The 21,520-nt window shown below is 31.1% G+C and overlaps 1 protein-coding gene across 2 annotated transcripts in view; it reads left to right on the top strand.

Moving 5' to 3' along the window:
* LOC107444872 (protein PFF0380w) overlaps nt 1-19,520 on the top strand; it is a 25,519-nt gene extending 5,999 nt beyond the window's left edge. Inside the window, exons 1-5 of one of the 2 annotated variants that reach the window (XM_043056003.2) lie at nt 3,268-3,413; nt 7,703-10,368; nt 16,004-16,109; nt 17,725-17,945; nt 19,364-19,520. In XM_043056003.2, coding sequence (XP_042911937.1) covers nt 3,286-3,413; nt 7,703-10,368; nt 16,004-16,109; nt 17,725-17,945; nt 19,364-19,431 — 3,189 coding nt within the window. In that variant the 5' untranslated portion in view covers nt 3,268-3,285 and the 3' untranslated portion in view covers nt 19,432-19,520. Of the gene's footprint in view, nt 1-3,267; nt 3,414-7,702; nt 10,369-16,003; nt 16,110-17,724; nt 17,946-19,363 lie in introns of those variants that run through there. The other variant, XM_071180464.1, reaches the window with a different exon arrangement.
* Nucleotides 19,521-21,520: the final 2,000 nt, after the last annotated feature.

Genomic DNA, 21,520 nt, shown 5'->3' with positions numbered 1-21,520 from the left:
TGTGTTGTCCGCGGGGAATTTTTGACCGCGGAGGACGAGCGGACGGGCGGTTTTTCGAGCCCTGATTTTTTCCCCATATAAACCTAAACAACTTTACTACAAAATTGTTGGGCTATGATTATCCCATTTTAATAAATGCGTTGGGGCCGGGATAGCCTGGTTGGTAGGGCATTGGGCCCGTGTCCAAGAGGTCGTGGGTTCGATCCCTACCGGTTGTAAATGGTGACTGATACAAGTTAAATCAGTCGAGTCCCAAAATCCTCCATGTTCCCATAACAAATCAAAACCTCTGGGGGCACTAGATTGGAGATTGATCGTTCTCTGTTTCAGGTCAAAATTACGATCTGCGGATGAGCGAATGGATGTATGAATGGGTCCACCCTGTAAACGAGTGTGATTAATGGGTGTGGCAGAAGTCGAATTCTTGGTCATAGATGGCGCCACTTTAAAACAAGAACAAATTCCTAAATTGCATACGTCAACAATAAATGTGTTGACAATTACAGTAAATTTTGAATTAACATTAGAAAGACGGATGGGGTCAATTCTCTCGTCTTTTGTTGCTCGTTTGGTTTCTTGTTTTTTTAGGCGCATAATAACGTACTGAAAGTGCTGAGTTTTTTTGACTTTCCGTAATTTGACCCAAATTAAATGCTTATTTAGTCATTGACGTGATAGCATGAATGATTAAATATCTGGGGTATTTGGGACTCGGGAATGATTAAATAACTCTGGGGTAATTGACTCGGGAATGACTTGAGTGTTTTCGCAGATAACCACAGGTAGGTTTGGTTATAAGTTTTTTTTATTTCCAATGGCAGACATGAAAGACAAATTTGTAGCCAAGAACAATATAAATAAAGAACAAAAAATGGAAACAAGAGCTACAGAAATAAAGAGTCTATAGGTCTGTAATAATGCATCTCGCCCGCCAATATCGTTCCCACAAGGGCCCAGGAGGAAGTGCAGGGCAACGTCTTAGATGGTTAGCGTCCATTTCTTCTTGTAGGCTACATAACGGACAAAAGGGGCTTGAAAAGATTTTGATTTTATACAGGTGTTTTAATAAGCAGTCATGGCCAGTGGCGAGGCGAAAAAGGGCCACAGATTTTTCTCTTGGCCATGACGGAATATCTTTAATTCCTTCCAACCAGTCCTTATTTTTATTTGCTTCTTGGAGTTTTGCCTCAAATGTCGTTCGAAGAGAGATTTTTATTAGCCTTTTTGCGCTGTGGAAAGGAACTGGCTTAAGAGATATTTGTAGAATCTTGGCGGCTTTTTTGACCAAGAAATCTGCAGTTTCGTTACCTTGAAGTTCACATTGCGCTGGTACCCATTGCATGGCGACATTTTTGTTGTGTTGGTCAAGCCTGTGAAGGGCTTGACGACAATGTAGAATGTCGGCAGATGCGGGGACTTTGGAGGAAGCAATAGCTTGGAGTGCGGCTTTAGAGTCAGAGAGGATGACTACGTTATTAAATTTCTCAACGTGATTCTGTAGTTGTGACAGAGCTACGCTTATTGCCGATACTTCTGCATCGAAGGCTGTTCTAGACGAACCGATCGGGGTGTAAAATGAAAAAAGGTTGCAAGAAACTCCGGCTCCTGCATTAGTGCCTTCAGCCAATGTTGAACCGTCTGTGAATATATGTAGCCATTCGTTCTTTGGGTACAGTACGTGCAAAGTCTCCAGGGCAATAGATTTTAAGACTTGATCATTTGTGTCTCTCTTGGAAACATCTTGACACAGGTTTAAACTCAGTGAGTATCTCTCTTTTTCGTTAGGGCACTGTGATCTAATAAGGTCTTCTGTTTACCAAGTAATATTTAGTTGGTCTTTTATTTCAACGACTCTTTGGAGGAAATCGTTCTGGGTCTTCAAAGTTCGACCAATATTTGCCAGTGGGATGCTCCATAGGGAGAGGCAGTCTGATAGTCTTAAAATTTTTTCCCACAAAATAACTGCCCTCTCTTCTATACTAGTCTTGATGTTCATATGGTGGGTAGATAATAGGAGTGCATCAATCGGAGTTGTTTTAACGGCCCCTGTTATAAGTCGAAGGGCCTGATTGTGGAATCTTTCCAGCGAGTCAAGGACTTTTTTGCTGGTCGCTGCCAGCGGCTCGCAGCAATAAGTCATGAGGGGGAGTATATATGATTTATATGTCATGTCGACGGTATTTCTACAGCAGCCCCATTTTGATCCGGCTATTCTTTTCATTAGGGAAAGTCTCGAGGTGACTTTCTCCAAAACTTTGGTCACGTGTTCTGTCCACGTCAGTTTTCGGTCGAATACAACACCTAAGTATGAAGAAGAGTCTGCGTATAAAACGGGAACGTCCTCATACAATAGTTTTAGTTTGATAGGCTGATGTGTCAAGGAGAAGGTCTGGTAACACGTCTTTTCCAGGTTGACTTCCATGTTATTGAAGTGGCACCATTTGTTTAATTCCTTTAAAGCCTGATTAAGGGCTAGTTCTGATTGTCTCTCAACACTGTTTTCAGGAGTTTCGGTCTAGATGAGTAAGTCATCTGCGTAGAGAAGGCATTTGATACCGTTATAAGGTTATAACGTTATATGGTTATAAGGTACCTTTTGGTAAGTTTAAGTTACCCCAATTTCATTAAAAAAAACAAAAGTAACAAGAGCATTTCATCATATATTATATTATTTTACAGTACCACAATATATTCATAGAGAAAAGGAAACTCAATTATGCAAGAAACTGATGTATAAGTATAATTAAAAAGTCAGTGTTCATTTTTGGTAAGATTTTTGATAACTAAATCGAATGAAATACCATAGAATTTTGATGATCGTGTCTCATGATTTTCATTAAATAAATTATTATATTTTAAGATTTTGGAAGCCTAATTTATCGACTCACAATCAATCTGGGAAGGATCAAATTGGCCTGGCAAATAAGACTGTCTTAGTAAAGAACAATGTCCAGTATACCTACTGTTAAGTATTTTTTACTGGGTTTAGTATGCCAGCACATTATTTATTGAATGTTTTAAAAATACTTAAGGTCCCTTTGTTATTAGCAAGTAATTTAAATTAGCTAATTGTAAGTTGATAAAAATGTAAAACTTTTTTTTAATATTTTAATAGTTTTATTGTTTAAATTCTATGGTCAAATGGTCTTAAGATAACGAAATAAAATATTTTAGGATCTGCCTCAATACTACATAACTAATATTGTTATCACAAGTATCAAATTTCAAAACATACCATGTTACTTCACATTGTTTCTTCGTGTTTCAGTATTTGAAGTTATTTTGATGGTTTTTTGGAATGTAAGTGGTGAAAGAGATCTTTATGATGGTCCTTTTTTGGCTTGTTCAATAAAAGTTTTACATCAGTGTAAGTGCGGACAGAATGGAAGATTTCAAGAAGTATATGTAGAAAGGTAGGTTTGTCCAGAAAATAATATTATAAAATTATTATTATAAAGATTCAATAAGTTTTGTAATACTACTATAGCTCAATCGCTTTTAACTTGTTTTAAAAAAAATTTGAGTAATTTTAAAAACAATTTATTCACGCATTAGGAAATTTCATACCGTTAGTGCGTCAGTTATGCTTTTTTAAGCAAACTTTTTTCGTGTGAATTAAATTTTAAAATTGTTTTTCTGGGGTGTATTTGGCTAAAAATATAATGCAAAATTTCTTTCTCTCTTTTTTTTTTTTAAATTTATATTCCTCAGATCTTCGTTTCTCATTTATTTCTTTTAGTTTTTTCAGTTGCTTTTCATTTCTTCTTGAAAAAACAATTTGAATTTTCATTGAAACAAGATTTATGATTTCTTTTTTTAAATATAATGAATACAATTTACAAATAGAAGAGATTAAAAATTATTTTTTTATCCCTTTTTGCTATGAATGATGACAATTTTCATTCTTAAAAGCAACACTTGATTAAAAGGGGTATTTCTTTAAAAAAAATCAGTTTTAAGCTAAGAATTCTTTAGAGCACAGTCTTTTGAAGAAAAAAAATATATGAAATTTTGCTATAAAAAGATTTAAGGCTTTCCTTCAGACTATTTAATGCATTCTTTTTCCGATACCTCTATTTACAGCACAAAACAAAGAAGTTGAGACTTAAGAAAGTTTTGCATTTTTGATGATTCTTGTCACTATTTTGTTTTGTACAGTAAGTCAAAAAGGAAAAAAAAAATCGAAGAAAAAGACCACCCTGAATAAGTTTTGATTTAATGATCGGATCTTCATGTTTTAGGATTTAATCTTAATGGTTGGAGTGGGTAATCTCAAATATGTTAATTAATTAGTGCAGACAATATTTTAAGTTCCGAAATAAGACACAAAAGTATACTTCCTCTGAATAATCATACTTTTTTTTCAATGGATTCGGATTTCCGACACCCAAAATATTGGGGATAGCCACAATCTGGGAAACATTGTCCCCATAGTTTGCTCAGGAGAGCAATCCAAAGTTTTGATTTCACCATATCTTGAGTACTTCTTGAGTAAATTGAGAAATTTTTTGCACACAATTATAAAATTCGTTTATCCAAAAATATTTCTAAGCAAAAAATACATTTTAGTAAATAATCATTTTTTAAAATAATTTTATTAAATAATAGATTAAAAGATTTCGAATAGTTAAGTATGCAAATTTTTACATCTTTTTAAAGTATGTATTTATACATGCAAAATAAAAGATTCCAGCGAAATCGATTAGATAGTTCCTGAGAAATCGATTTTTGAAGAAGTCGCATATTTAAAATTCGATCTCTCAGGAACTATTCAACCGATTTCCCTAGAAATTTTTTTTTATTTTGCCATGTAAAAATTTAAAATACATACTTTGAAAAGATGTAAAAAATTGCATACCTAGCAATTTCAAATTTTTTCGACTTTTATTTAATTAAATAGTAAAAAATAATAAATACTAACTGAAATTTATTTTTTTTGCATGGAATCATCTTTGTGTGCAAAAAGCTTTAAATTCTCTTAAAAAGATCTCGAGACATAGTGAAATACGCAGAAAGTAAACTTAAGGCGTCTCAAGTTTGGATTGGTCTGTTGATCAAACTATAGAAATTATATTTTTCAGTTTGCTGCTATCCCCTGTATTTTGGGGGTATGAAATCCAAATCCGTCGAAGCAAAGGTATGTATATTCAGAGAAAGAACGTTTTTGTGTCTGATTTCGTAACTTAAAATATCGTCTGCATTAATTAAGTAGTATATTTGACGTCGCCCCCTCAGACCATTAAGAGTTCTATAATGTGAAGATCCTCGCATTAAATCAAAAGTTATCTAGGGTGGACAGTTTATTATTTGAGGAGCTGCACACAAACGATATTATACTGAAACTGAACAAGCTAACATAATTACTCAATACAATTTAACATTAAAAAAAAACACATTTTGTTTTAAAAATTTGATTTGAGTGACGAATTATGTATAAGCAAATAAAAGAGATAAAAACTTTACCAAACGTGGGTGTTCTTGTCATCCAAAAATCGATGAAAATGAATAAAAGGAACAGATGTGCAATTTTCTTCATGAAGAAACATCAAAAATACATATTAAAATTGAGATAATTAAGATAAATAAAAACACGTTTGCGATCAATGCAATAAACTGCCAGTTCACAATATTCTTGACGGCGTACCATGACATTTTCAGACATGTGTTCCTATGCAATTCTCAACCATTATGATGTGACCTACTTCCCTTCCTAATACGTAACAACTATATTAAATCACCGTATACAGCGAAAATTTCTTACTTACGGAAATATATTTTTTGGGCCAGAATTTTTTAAAATTGCTTGTAGGGGGCATAAGAAATATAATTTTTCAAAATATTTAAATTTTTTAATTCAGAAAACGAAATATAAAAAAAATTAAAATTGATTTTTTAAAAAATTTCATATATCATTTCTAGTCACTGGAATGTTTTTCTGATTTAATATTACACAGAAAAATCTATTTCAAAAAGTAGAATTAATATTTTATAATTAAAATTATTTTTACAATAACGACATGAACGTTCCTAACAGTGCAGTTATAAGAAGTATCACTCTCCAATCAAGCTGAATTTTTAAGTTAGGTAAAAAATAAATGAAATTCATTTTGATATAAATTATAAAAATCCACAGTTTTTACCCTGAGTTACGTCGCCAAGCAAGTCATGTTTGTCCCACGAACGAGATCACAATTGACTGTAAAAATTAAATTGTTTTTGCTATCTAAAAAACACCGGTGTCCTTTTAGTATATTTTTATCTGACTAATATATTTTTTATCTCCAATTACAAGCAAAAATATATTTTAGTTTTTTAATTATAAAAAACAGTCTAATAGCTACTAAAAAAATCTGTAAATTATCAGAAATTTACTAAATTATAGCGGAAATTATTTTGTATTAAAATATAAAAACCAAAAAAAAAAGTATTTTGAAATTCATTTTGGGGAATTTATCAATAAATGGTTTTGTAAATTAAAGAAATTTCAATGTTGAATAAATGTTTCTCTTAGATCTAAATTACTGCAAATAAGTGAAAATTTGAAAAATTATTGTTTGGAAGTGAACCATGTTTGGAAGATTTTACTTTTAACGCAGAAAAAGACACCGGTGTTTGATGATGTATTTCATAGCTACAAATTATTATAAAATTTTTCTCATATATAATATTTTTCACTTATTTTTACCTAAATTAATACAAAATAATGAAAAGTATATGCAATAAAAATTCTGATTCAAAAGGTTAAAAACTAAAAAATTAAATTTAAAACTTAGAATAAAAGTCAAATTGTTTTAGTAATAAGTTATTAAGTTCCTGTAAATTCCAATTTCAAAATTCCATCATCCCAACTATGCATTTCGCAAGTATTTTTTAAGATAACAATTCCTTTTCTAACGAAAGAGTGTTTGAAATTATTTAAGCATTTTAAAGTTGTTTTTTTTAACTGTACTCGTTATCAAACACTTAGCAAATTTGCTTGATTTTCAACACATATTTTGCTCAAATTTCCCAAATTTAATGATTTATATCTTTACAATCAAGGCAAAATGAACAACGGTATCTTAATATATTATTTTCTGATAAAAGAAATGAACCGTTTAAAACATATTGCTTGATTTTGTGAATGATTTAGATTAGTATCTTCAGTAAAATACTAGAATAGCCCACCGCCTGGCTACTTTTTAAAATCTCGCCAAGTTAGCGATTATTACTGGAATTAACATTGCTTTTTGTTTATAAAAAAAGAAAACAATTTAAATTATAACAAATTCATTCAAGTATTTTTAGTGGGATAAAAAATAACTTACTTTTAAAAAATTATAAACTATTAATAATTATATATTTAAATTAAATAACGGTTAAAAATTTAAATAATAAAGGTGATTCTAACAGCAAGATTCAGTAAATGGCAAAAAAATAAGCCCTTTTACCTCTTTTCTAATGAAATCCAACTTTCGCGTAGGTATACATATCAAATAACCAATCAGGTTTAAGTTGGTGGTGTGATCAGACGCTCAAAATAATTTGCAAGAAATAGCTTCAGGAAACCTAATTTGGCAAGATTTCAAAAACTTGCTTGGCAAGATTTTAAAAAAATCACCACGGGATGGGCTATTCCAGGATCCACTGGTATCTTCCTTGTAAGCTATATTATTTTTATAATTATTTTTTCATATTCTTATATTTGTATTGATATTTATAGCTGTCCTGATACTATGAATGAAATCAACTTTTATGACTGTTTACCTTGCCCAGATGCTTGTTATAAATTCTCCAATTGCTTAACTTGTTCTAAGAATCAATGTCAAACATGCCCACCAGGAAAAGCAGGTGATTTTTGCGAATACATGGCCGATGAACAATCTCTTCATAGAGAAAATATAAATATTTCTGAAAATTTAAGTTCCATGCCTCTAGAAGCTCCTTTAGAACAAAATTTCGATGAAAGTAGCAATTCTAAAACTGAGGGAACAGACAAAGATCCATCTTTATCTGATCAAGATTTTAAGATTTTAAACTATAATGAAGAAAGCGTTGACAACTTTATTTCTAGCTTGCTTAGTATGGAAAATTGGTTTCGTCAAAACACTAATATTACTTTTGTCGACTTCGATAACATTTCAAGTTCAGATTATTCTATTGAAGATTTGTCTCTTTTATCAGATATTACCATGTTAAATGATTCTATAAGTTATGAAGATGAAATTCCACTTGATAATTTCCAATTAGGATCACTCCTTGATGAGAATTTAGAACATCATCATTTGTTACATACCGCAAACGGTAAGAAAGATTCGATAATTTCGCCACCAGAAAATAAGAATATTAATATTTCTAATGACTCTGAAGTATTCAATTTAGAAGCCAATCATACAAATTCTTCCAAAAATATAAGCTTCTCTTCCGAAAGTTTTAAAAATAATACAGATAATATTTTGTACAACCATTCCGAATTTCTCATGGACAGAAATGATATTGTTCCTGAAACAAATGAAGAGGAAACAGTAAAAATTAATAATCCAACTCAAAAGCTAAAAAGGCCTCGAATTACGAGTAGATACGTGGATCCAATTAACTTTGAATTTGAAAATCCAAGAGGCAAAAAAGAAGATAAAACTAATCTAGATAGTTATCAAGATCAATATTCATTGAAAAGTTTTGATGCCGTTCCGAACGAATTTTTGTGGCCAAACGAGTATCATAAAAAAATATCTCCTTTTTTATCCCAAGCAAACGGTAGTAAAAAGTTAATGAATTCCAAAAAAATAATATCACCTTCTTCAATAGTAAAAAACAAGTCTGAAAAAGAACTAAATATACAGAATGATAATATGTATAGAAACACGCAAATCAATACATTAACGGATAATAATCATTCTAAAGCATCAAAAGAAAGTGATCCACTAAGTAATACACAAAAGAGCGTATCAATGCAAGATAGTTCAGTTAATTATTCTGGGGACAATTTATTTATCAAAGCACAGAACAAAAATTCTGATAGAGATAAATATACCGAAGTACTTTTCTTAAAAATTGTACCTAAGTATAATATACAGAACAAAATGCCAGATAAAGATAAGCTGTACAGAAATACACGAGACGACGCTTTGAAGCAAAGTGGAAAACACAATAATGCACAAGCTGAAATATCGATGCAAAATAAAATATTTAGTAGAAAACAGAACAATAAAGATAAACCTTCAGCACTATTTAGTCCTAAAACTGTGCCCGGAGATTTTATTGAAACTTCAAGTCGAATGTTTAGGCCTCAAAATCCAAAAACCAACGGCTATAATTTATACTCTCCACTTTTACCAAATTTTGTACCATTTGATTTAACACATTGTGAAATGCAGCCATTTGATCCGGTGTGCTTAGAAATACAAAACTTGAATGCTCAATCATATAATAAAAACTTTCCTCGGATTTCTTACCTCCAGACAGAGTGGAAAAACGACGAATTTCCAAATTTTAGACTAAATAATCAATTAAAGTCAATTTATTTAACGGATTCTTTAAATAGATTGCAGCCAAACCACCAAAGAAGATTAAATTATTATCACCGCAGTTTAGAAGACGAATATCAACACCGACCTTATAACTTTCATTCTTACAACAATTACGCTTTGCAGAGAAATTACCCACTCTTTCCTAACCAACATAATATATTGCATAATGAATACCCTTACGTAGATTACGATTACGGTTATGGTTCAGTATTGAACGGAAACAATGGAAATTACCTAAACTACGAAGAACCTTTCTCTAATTTCTACTATAAAGACAGGGGTGTTGACAATTTAAAAAACAGGCTTAACTTGAAAACGGGCCAATACCCAGACAAGTATAATTTAATTAGCAGAAGTAACTACAACACCAAGAACAACATTAAACCATCCACTATCAGTGGAAGATCTACTTTTAAAAATCATCGCTATAATACTGTTTTGGACAAAAAAATCAACAGTAGATATAGTCAATACCCAGACATTGAATCTTTGAAGATTAATGAAGATATTCAAAATATTTCTAGAAAAACTTCAAAAGTTCAGGAAGAAAAATATCATCCTTTTGCAAGGCTTACAGAAGTTCATCAACTGAAAAATAATTCAAAGTCGAAGAAAATCCAAAATGAAACTATTCTTCCGGATTCAAATTCAGCTGTATTTTCTGTTCATGCACATATTGTGCCCAAGGAGAATATCCAAGAATTATCAAATCCTTCCGAGTTTAAGGTTTTTCAAAATGCTCTACCAACAGAGATATATTCCAAGATGGTGGACTTAAATTTTTCATTGGGAAATGCAGCATTGGATTCGTTGGATAATAAAGCAAACAAAACGGGAAATGTGTCTTTGAGTATGAAAGGTAAGTCATGCAATGTTAGCTGCATTTTTTATTTTTTCAGTTGCTGTTGTTGACTCCCCCCCCCAGACTGTCATTTAAAAGTCACTATTTTTCGTATCAATCCCTCTCATGCATATGGACCCCATATGAGGACATATATATAGATTAGGGCCGGGATAGCTTGGTTGGCAAAACGTTGGGCTCGTGTTCGTGAGAACGAGATTTCGAATCCCTCCGGCCGAAGAACCCCCATGTATTAAATGGTGACTGGTGCACGTTAAATCTGTTGGGCTCACAAAATTCTCCGAATTCCGATAACAAATCAATATCTCTTGGGGTACTGAACTGGAGATTGATTGTTCTCTGGTTACAGGTCAAAATTACGATCTGGAGGGGATTGAAAGGATTATGATTGGGTCCATCCTGTTAAACGGGCTGTGACGTATTTTTGGCCGTAGATGGCGCCATTGAAAAGACAAGAGAAAAGCACCCTCTGCCTTAACTCTTTTCTCTCTACGGAAGAAATAATTTGTCTTTCAGGAATAATCGTTATTGACTGCAATTAGTGAATATAGTTATTGATTGCAATTGATTATTATTTTTTAAAGTAGAATAAACAAGCTTTAAAGGAATTGAGTTTGGTTTCAATTTTGGGGTTGTGGGGGAACTCTAACACAGAGGGCAGGACTCTAGAGGGTGGGACAAAGGCGCGTCATTGTCGCAATGAAAGTGCTAAAAATTCGCTTGATTTCAAACTGGCTAGCTGATTGGCAAGTGGCTTAAGTAACAACTACATATACATTTTCGCTTTATAATGTTATTCATATTCGCATTTGAAGTGTAATTTCTGTAACTGTAATTTCCAAGTGGTCCCCATCTGGAGACTCCAAACAGTTCTTTAAAACTGCACCCGGTAACATGCCATTAAAAATAAATCAAAGAATATGATCTCTTTGGAAGTCGATGGAGATTTCAAGTAAGAAGTGAAAATCTGATATTTTGTTTATTTTACTTTAGAACATAATTTCGNACTTCAAGTCGAATGTTTAGGCCTCAAAATCCAAAAACCAACGGCTATAATTTATACTCTCCACTTTTACCAAATTTTGTACCATTTGATTTCATACATTGTGAAATGCAGCCATTTGATCCGGTGTGCTTAGAAATACAAAACTTGAAAGTTCAGTCATATAATAAAAACTTTCCTCGGATTTCTTACCTCCAGACAGAGTGGAAAAACGACGAATTTCCAAATTTTAGACTAAATGATCAATTAAAGTCAATTTACTTAACAGATTCGTTAAATAGATTTCAGCCGAACCACCAAAGAAGATTAAATTATTATCACCGTAGTTCAGAAAACGAATATCAACACCAGCCTAATAATTTTCCTTCTTACGACAATTACGCTTTTCAGAGAAATTACCCGCTCTTTCCTAACCAACACAATATATTGCATAATGAATATCCTTACGTAGATTACGATTACGGTTATGGTTCAGTATTCAACGGGAACAATGGAAATTATCCAAACTACGAAGCACCTTTCTCTAATTTCTACTATAAAGACAGAGGTGTTGACAATTTAAAAAACAAACCTAACTTGAAAACGGACCAATACCCAGACAAGTACAATTTAATTAACAGAAGTAACTACAATAACAAAAACAACATTAAAGTATCCACTATCAGTGGAAGATCTACTTTTAAAAACCATCGCTATAATCCTGTTTTGGACAAAACAATCAACAACAGATATAATCAATATCCAGGCCTTGAATCTTTGAAGATTAATGAAGATATTCACAATATTTCTAGAAAAACTTCAAAAGTTCAGGGAGAAAAATATCACCCTTTTACAAAGCTTACAGAAGTTCATCAACTGAAAAATAATTCAAAAACGAAGCAAATCCGAAATGAAACTATTCTTCCGGATTCAAATTCAGCTGTATTTTCTGTTCATGCACATATTGTGCCCAAGGAGAATATCCAAGAACTATCAAATCCTTCCGAGTTTAAGGTTTTTCAAAATGCTCTACCAACAGAGGTCTATTCCAAGATGGTGGACTTAAATTCTTCATTAGGAAATGCAACAATGAATTCGTTAGATAATAAAGCAAACAAAACGGTGAATGTGTCTTTGAGTATGAAAGGTAAGTCATGCAATGTTAGCTGCATTTGTTATTTTTTCAGGTGCTGTTGTTAACTCCCAGACTGTCATTTGAAAGTCATTATTTTTCGTATTAATCCGTCTCATGCATATGAACCTCATATGAGGACATATAGTATATGTATATTAGGGCCGGGATAGCTTGGTTGGCAGAACGTTGGGCTCGTGTTAGTGAGAACGAGATTTCGAATCCCACCGGCCGAAGAACCCGATGTATTAAATGGTGACTGGTGCACGTTAAATCTGTTGGGGTCCCAAAATTCTCTTAATTCCTATAACAAATCAATACCTCTTGGGGTACTGAACTGGAGATTGATTGTTTTCTGGTTTCAGGTCAAAATTACGATCTGAAGAGGATTGAAAGGATTATGATTGGGTTCATCCTGTAAAATGAACTGTGCCGTTTGTGTGGTTGAAGTCGTATTTTTGGCTAGAGTTGGTGCCATTGAAAATACAAGGAAAGCACCCTCTGCCTTAACTTTGTCATCGCGACTGAAGACACTATTTGTCTTTCAGGAATATTCGTTATTGACTGCCATTAGTGAATGTAGTTATCGATTGCAATCGATTATTATTTTTTTTAAAGTAAAATAAACAAATTTTAAAGGAATTGCGTGTTCTTTCAATTTTGGGGTTGTGTGGGGAACTCTAACACAGAGGACAAGACTCTAGAGGGTGGGACAAGAGCGCGTCATTGCCGCAATGAAAGTGTTAAAAATTCGCTTGATTTCAAACTGGCTAGCTGATTGGCAAGTGGCTTAAGTAACAACTACATATACATTTTCGCTTTATAATGTTATTCATATTCGCATTTGAGGTGTAATTTCTGTAACTGTAACTTCAAAGTAGTCCTCATTTGGGGACTCCAAACAGTTCTTTAAAACTGCACCAGGTAACAGGCCATTCAAGATAGATCAAAGAATATAATCTCCTTGGAAGTCGATGGAGAATTCAAGTAAGAAGTGAAAATATGATATTTCGTTTATTTTTGGAGGATGTATTACATTACTGGAAAGGTTGGTAATATTTTATACATTCTTGTACCTAATAAATAAAGTTTGAATAATCTGTTTTTCCATGATTAAAATTATAAGAATAAAATATACTACAAAAGAATACGTCCTCACTTGGACACGAGGGCATTACGTTTTGACGATACAGGGCAAACATTTCGGAAAATTAATTATTCCACCCGAATCCTGAGATACTAAATGGGTTTGTAGCATTAAATAAATAATCCCACGAAACTGAAGCGGTAAGATATTTGATTAAAAACTTCAAAATAAACTTCAACTTCGCTTCAAAAATAAATAAATAGCAAATAACAGTCGACATATTTTAAGCGCTTAAAAAAAGGCGCCCATTTTCAAGACTTCTTGAAACATGTCGCCTTTCGAAATGAGCCCCGATTCAAGACTTACCAAACGTGAATGTGAAGAAACAAAAGTGATATGAAATATGAAAACGTAAAGTTGCCAACAGAATATGGAAAAATAAAGTTGAGAAACAAAACTAGAAAAACCACATTAGTCGAGAGAGAGAGAAAAAAAAAGATGAAAAACATAACAAAGAAATAATAGCGGCCGAGAGTGATAAATCAGAAAATAGTAGTAAATGCATTTCCACACATTATGGGGAGCTGTTGAGCGTGTGGAAATGCATTTTGCTCGACATTGACCAAGAAGGGAAATCAGGGTCAAATGCATTTAACCCTGATTTGCCCCCTTCAGCCACTGTCGTTTTTCTTATGTTGTTTTTCATCCTTTTTCTCTCTCGACTACAGTGGTTTTAATAGTTTTGTTTCTCACCTTTATTTTTTCTTATTTGTTGGCAACTTTACGTTTTATATTTCAAACCACTTTTTCTTCATATTCAAGTTTGCCAAGTGCTTGAAAATAGGAGCCTATTTTTGAAAGCGCTTGAAACATGTGAACAATTATTTCTCATTTGTATATTTTTGAAATTTTAATCAAGTAATGCCTTACTTCTTCAATATCTCGGGATTATTTATTTAATATCGGCTGTTATTTGCCACTTATTTAATTTTGGAGGATTTGTATCTTAGTTTTTTTATATAATTCAAATATATAATTCAAACTCATAGATAAGAGGGTTAGGGGGAGGCGGCAATAGTTTTGAAATGTAATGTAATTAATAATTAGGTTGGTGGAGAAAGTTCGTTTTGTATTGCAGATGCGTTTCAGGTTATGAACCATTAGGAAGATCATATAAATTAAAGTGAATCGAAAACCATATTTGTGTATAAAAATGAAAGGGAGCACCAGGAAAAGCATTTTTCAGTTTATTCAAAAGGATGAATAGAATTGGTCACGAGTCACAACCCAAAAGTTTAATTGTATCTCCTTCAAATAAATTTACTCTATAACGAAAATAATTTAGCCATGCATTTTATGATCAATAACGTTATTTAACATACAATTTAAACAAGAAATTTTTAAATTGATTTTTTTAAATGTTTAAAAGTAAGATAAGTAATTTTTGATGAAGCTAAAATTTTCTTTAAAATCATTTTGGTTTTAAATTAGGATTTGTATAGTTTTTATAGTTCTTTTTAAAACTCGTAACAATATGCAGAACAAGGAAAAAAACGTTTTTTGGTAACTTTATAATTTATTGTTGCATAAATTGGCTATTTGTTTTATCTGTAATTTTTTTTTTTTTAACCGAGTAATGTTTTTTCTTTTTTCATACTTTTAGGGTGTTAGGTATATTTTAGAACCAGATAATTTCTGAAGAAAAAGTTCAAAAGTGTAAAATATGGTCAAAATATGAATTCTAAGTTAAAAAAGAATATATTCAAAGTAAAAAAAAGTGTATAATCAAAGTAAAAAAAAAAAAGTATATATTTGAAGTAGTTTTAAAAGTTGAAAACATACATTAGCCAAATATATTGTTGAAAATAAAAATAAAACCTGAAAAAACCTGGCCAGAAAAATATTTCTGTTTAGTTACTTCGCTGTTAAATCAATCGTTTTAGATATGAGGTTGTACGAAAAATTTTGAAAATGTCAAAAGATTACACAAAATTAGATTATTACTTGTGTCAACAAATGTGCTTTTTTCTTAAAAACAAGATTATATACAACACATACTTTTTCTGAATTGCATTTTAATTTTAAATTTTTGCCTTAAAGAACAAAAGACAGAAGCATCTTGATATTTCGCTGCTGCTTTTTCATGGAAGCAGCTTAATATTAATTGATTACTTAAGCTATAAAAAAATTGATTACTGCAGAAGCTTTACGGCTTTTTAGTCAGATTTACCCATGATTTCTTATGCATTTTCAGAGCATAATTTTTAAGGGACGCTGCTGATTTATTATATACGTAACTTTTAGATTAATTATGTTCTGTAAAAAGTTAATAATGAACAATTAGCCTAGTTTAAACATAGAGTTTCTGCTCTTTGTGGTAAGCAATATAGAAGATAAATTTTGGTGAATATTCATTGTATATTGTCCATAGGACCTACAAAAAGAAGGAAGCGTCGAGAATCAGATGATAGTTGGTGTCCAATATATCGCCAGTCTTTGCATGGAAATGTGGAATGCCTGATGTGGACATACAAAAAGTAAGAACATGCTGACATATACAAACATTACTAAAATAATTTAATTCAGTTATCATAAAACGGTCTTAAAGTCATTACCCTGACATTAAGTAGGATTCAAACTTACATTTAAGTTTGTTTGGAAGTTGTGTATATTTCTAGGCTTTACTATTTTGTTTTTATGCAGGATTTTTTTTATTTTCGTACTTTCGTTTTTACCTTTTTTACTTGATACTTTTTAAATTTTTAATTCCGGGAAACAACTCAACTGATTCTTTTTATAAATTTTCAATTTATATAGTATAAAGTTACTTATTTCTACTTTTAAGAAAGATATGATTTTGTTTACGATATTCAAATTTAATTAAAGATAATTTTTAAATAATAAATATATTTTATTAAGCAGTTCAGTTCGTGCTATTGTTAGTATTCAGTGTTCATCTTTTTTATGTTGATTAAATATTTATGCGATATAATTTAATAATTTAAATTAAAACTTTACTCTATCCCATTAATGATAGTAATAAACACAAACTGAGTAGCACCTAAGTTGAACTAATGAATAGTGATTATTAAGTCTAATTTATATATAGTAATTAATGTTACTTATTAACAGCTAATAATTATTAATTCTAAATAATTATTAGTCATTACAAATTATTTAAACTCATTACCTACCGGTGGTGAAAATCCGGGTAAGGAAACGTTTGGTGCTAGAGGAGATTTCTTCTATTTAGCCTTTAACCTTTTGGAATAATACTTAAAATAAATCTTTTGGTCTTAATTATTTTAAATTGTATGTTGAGTTTCAAAATTAATAAAATACTATAAATTCAAACAATATTTCGACAGTACCCACATAAGTAAAAAATTAATTTATTCAATAGATTGGTGGCATTTTAGCACTACATGCTCCTCTGCATCTTTATATGAATAAGAATTACTTTTTAAAATTTTTCTTTGAAGACAAGTGAAAATTTGAGGAAATTAAAGATACTCAACATTAACACTTTAATCTGCGCAGGCAGATTGCGTGAATCCAATAGTCATAGAAGTAGAAGAGAATATGGAAGGAAAAAAAAGATGAAGGGAAAAAAAGATTTATAAAAACAAAAGGCAGTTGAAAACGCGGTAGAAATAAAAGGCAGATAAATGTTTTTATTTACATACATTGAATAACATGAATAACACTACAATTACAAAGTGTTTTCACCGAAACAAATAAGAAAAATAAAGACACAAGTAAAATATCTCAAAAAATCATTTAATAACAAGAAGCAATAACAAGAAAAATTAGAAATTCCTGTGGGGTAAAAAAGAAATACAAACTTCTTAACTTTATGACAGTAACATACACTTTTTCAACATAGTAATTTTCTATCCAGTACAGTCTGCAAAGAAACTTCCGAGTCACGTTTTGCGATAAATTCAAATTTGTGGCGGATTTTAACTGAAAGTGATCTCTCTATATATTACCAAAAAAATAAAGCTTTGAAAATCGTCATTGGCTATCCTTAACATCATTAGACATCAACTAGTGATTTGTCCCACACGGCGAATACTTTGCACTATGTCTTACATAAAAAGGTTACCTTTGAAAATAAGTTTCTTTAAAATAAATATTGTAAACTTTCAGAATTTGCTGGATCAAATGCCATGAAGGATATCAAGCAAACGAAACATCATTCGTCTGTATACGAGACATTAATCAATGGTTGCCTCCCATAAGTCCTTGCTTTGGTAAAGAAGAAAATTACGACACAGAAGAAGATAGCCAAAGTGTCGAAGAATTCTATGATGACAGCGAATATAAGATGGAAGACAATATGCTGCAAAATGGAATCGCACTTCAACCAGGTGAGTATTTTAAAGTAGTCATCCTTTTAAAAATCATAAAAATTTTTTCATTTAATACCATATAACTCAAAGTAGGACTTAACCACACTGATTTGGGAAGAAAAATATTTCATAAAATTTTGTTCCAAAGTCATCAAGTCGTTTGCTGAAACTTAAATCCAATTAAAATTAAAATTTTAGATGGTTTTAATCCTGCAAATTAATGCGACGTTGTATTTGTTATTTTATTTGCTGTTCTAAGATGTCTCATGAATTTTCTATACGCTTCACGGTTGGCGATTTTGCAGGCCAATAGAGACGTAAGATGATATGCGAGCGTTCATTCCGCGTATTCTTACTGCACCGAGAAAAAATGTATCTTTTATTTTGGTGCTTCGAGACTCTAACCCATGATTCATCTACCACTGAGGATATTTTACGTCAACACTGTAGTCGGTGCGAACCGGGTGCGGAATTCGTATCGAATCCAGTTCATCTTATCACCTTATTATATTTCAGGCAAACGCTCTATTCCCTGAGCCCCCACGGCTCGGAAAAATTTATAATAGAAACCACCAAAATATGGTAAAATTAAGCGTGTTTCTGGCTCAACACTATAAAGATCGTTAATCTTTACCGAAGCGCTTTGGTAATGATTTTGGTAAATTTAACAATAAAATATAGTTTCATAAGAAGCGATAAAATTTAGTAAAAGTTAGGAATTTTATCACGATACCTAAAAACATGACATCTCCGTAGCCTTGTAATTTTGAATCTAATCCAGAAGACTTGGGAGTTCGTGGTTCAGGCATTAATCAATAACGACAATAGCAGAAAATATCAATTATTCATAATTTTATCAAATGTTTAAAGCAATATTATCGATCGCGCTGGCGTATTGTTTTTCCTTCGGTTCATTTAAACATTACAGTTTATTCCAACTAGTACTTGTCGGTAACACAAATTACATTTATACTACAAATAAACTCATAAGTCTATTTTATTTTTTAAATTTTTTTTAATCAATTTCAGTTTTAATTTTTTTAATATTTTTTATTTTTTATTAATTATTACACTCTGCATAAATTATTGATTAATGTATTTTTTTTTGTCGTTCCACTGCTTAAGAGATTCAAATGAGGGAATTTATAGCCATTGTTTAATAATTTATACTAGTTTAAATGTGTAACAAAAACTACGTAAGGCTTATCATTAAATAACAGTTCGCCTTTAAAGTCAAATTGGAGATAATTTATTAGTTGAAGTAAACATAATTGTTGTTTATTTTTATTACAATATTTATGCACATGTATGAACATTGCATTAAAAATTAATATCCAAAACATACCCAACGCAATATTGGATATATTTTGGATGTTTATTTTTGATACATATCCAAGACAATATTTATATTAACTTTAATGATAATTCTTTTTTAGGGAATGATATTGAAACCAATGACGATCAGTATGAATTAGTGTATTATACTGATTACGAGAATAATTAAAATGAAGCTAGATTGTTGTATTATTTCTTAGTCTGTCATTTTATACTTCATGTGATTAGATAAATAAAACATCTATTAAACTGCAAAAACTGTGTATTTTTTAATTAAAATTTTGACTTCATAATAGTTGAAAAAATATTTTTTTAATTAACGACTAATAAACTGATAACTAACGCTTTCATAGTTTAAACATTTTTTGAAATATACAATTTTTTAATTACCTTAAAAGATTAGTTTAAAATATTATAGATCACAGATTTTATTGAAAACAATTTAAATCAGTTGCTATAAATTTGTTGAATAATTGCAATATACGCTTCTCTATTTATTACCGTTTAAGAATACGGAGCAATCATTCGAGTGAATTCGAATTGAATTTATAACAAATATTATTCGAATTTAATTTCTTTTCGTACTTACACATCAAATGTTTCAAAATTTGATAATATAGGAATTTTGAATTTTAAAAACACGTGGTTGGCATAACTTGCAGCATTTCGTTACAATAATGATAATTTTCTTCGTTACCCCCCAGCTAGCTGAAGACTGTCTTTGTGATAAATGGTAAGTGGTGCACGTTAAATCTGTCGGGGTCTTCCATGTTTCCATAACAGATGGCGCCACTGAAAAGCAATAAACGCTCCCCCTGCCTTAAATTCCCTTGGCTTCCCCAAGTGGGCTCGCTGGATTTGGCAAGTGACATTAGAAACAACAACAAACAACATTATACATGTTCAACTATTATTAGTGTTTTTTACCTACACAGTAGAAATCACAGTGTGATATCGCAGAAAATTTGGTGTTGAACAAACCAAAAACATTTCATACTATACAATATAAAGTATCCTTAATTTAGGATGCACTTGCATGCATACACAAATTCTAAAATTAAAATTGTTTGTAAATCAAATATGCACGTAGCTCAAAGAGATTAATAAGGCAAAATCAAATTAGGCTTAACAGAACAGAAACGTATAGAAATTAAGTATTATAAATTTATTCAATGCAATCAACATATATTTTAATGTTAACACATAATTATCTTTATTATACAGTTAAAACATACATACGTTTCGTAATGGGAGGCTTTTTCTGTGTAAGTATACCCGTACGTAAAACATAAACAAACTCAAGACATTTCAAACTCGATTGCATATAGTCTATTGACAATATCCAAAGAACTCCAAAACTGACGTTTTCGTAACGTAAAGTGTTTCTTCACACAATATTTTTGGTTGTTCAATTCAAAATTTAAAGAGCTATTATATGACAGTGTATACAGTTTCAAGAGTGTGGTTAGATCAAAACGCCAATATTGCTGAACGTTTGAACCAAGCTCAGCCGCAGTCAGAAAGATACTCGTGAGATATTTCTCTTCCAAAACACCAACGTTTTTTGGGTAACGTAAAAAAAATGTTTGATTTTGAACACGAGATGGTGTTAATTTGTTATTATTTTACACGCTGCTTATACATCAAAAGAAAAAGTTGGCCATTACAAAGTATGTTTAAAAACTATTTAAATTTTTTAAATATTTTTTGATATGCTCATGTTTGACTTACTAATGAATTAGTTGCTGAGTTAGAGTTAGATAAGTTATATAAGTTGTTGAGTTAGAAGTTTTAAAAACTACTGGCCGATAAAAGGAACACTACACATATGAGCTTTATAAGCTTCATATTACCATTCTTAACTATCACTATTTAAAATGTATATTTTATAATGTATCGAAATAGAATTTCTTTTTGTCTTTTCTATTAAAAATTACTAATAAAGTATTATTTTCTAAAAGGTTTCTCCGATCAGCTTGATTTAAATCGTAATTAAAATCATGATTTTAACCACCGAGATATTTTTGTAACAAAAATGCTGATTGAAATAAAAACAAATTAACATGTAATTAATCATAATTTTTTAAAACAGCACATTTTACAAACTGTTCCTTCAGATTATGTGCAGACATACACTTTAATAATTATCGGATTTTTCTAACAGCGAGAGAAAAATGCACTAAAACAGCACTCAAAAATATCTTATTGTCTACAAATAATGGTAAACTGAAGCTAAAAACGCTCTACTGAACAGTTTG

Source organism: Parasteatoda tepidariorum, chromosome 1 (assembly GCF_043381705.1).
Source record: "Parasteatoda tepidariorum isolate YZ-2023 chromosome 1, CAS_Ptep_4.0, whole genome shotgun sequence".
Classification (NCBI taxonomy): domain Eukaryota; kingdom Metazoa; phylum Arthropoda; class Arachnida; order Araneae; family Theridiidae; genus Parasteatoda; species Parasteatoda tepidariorum.
This window is presented reverse-complemented; position numbering and strand designations above follow the sequence as displayed.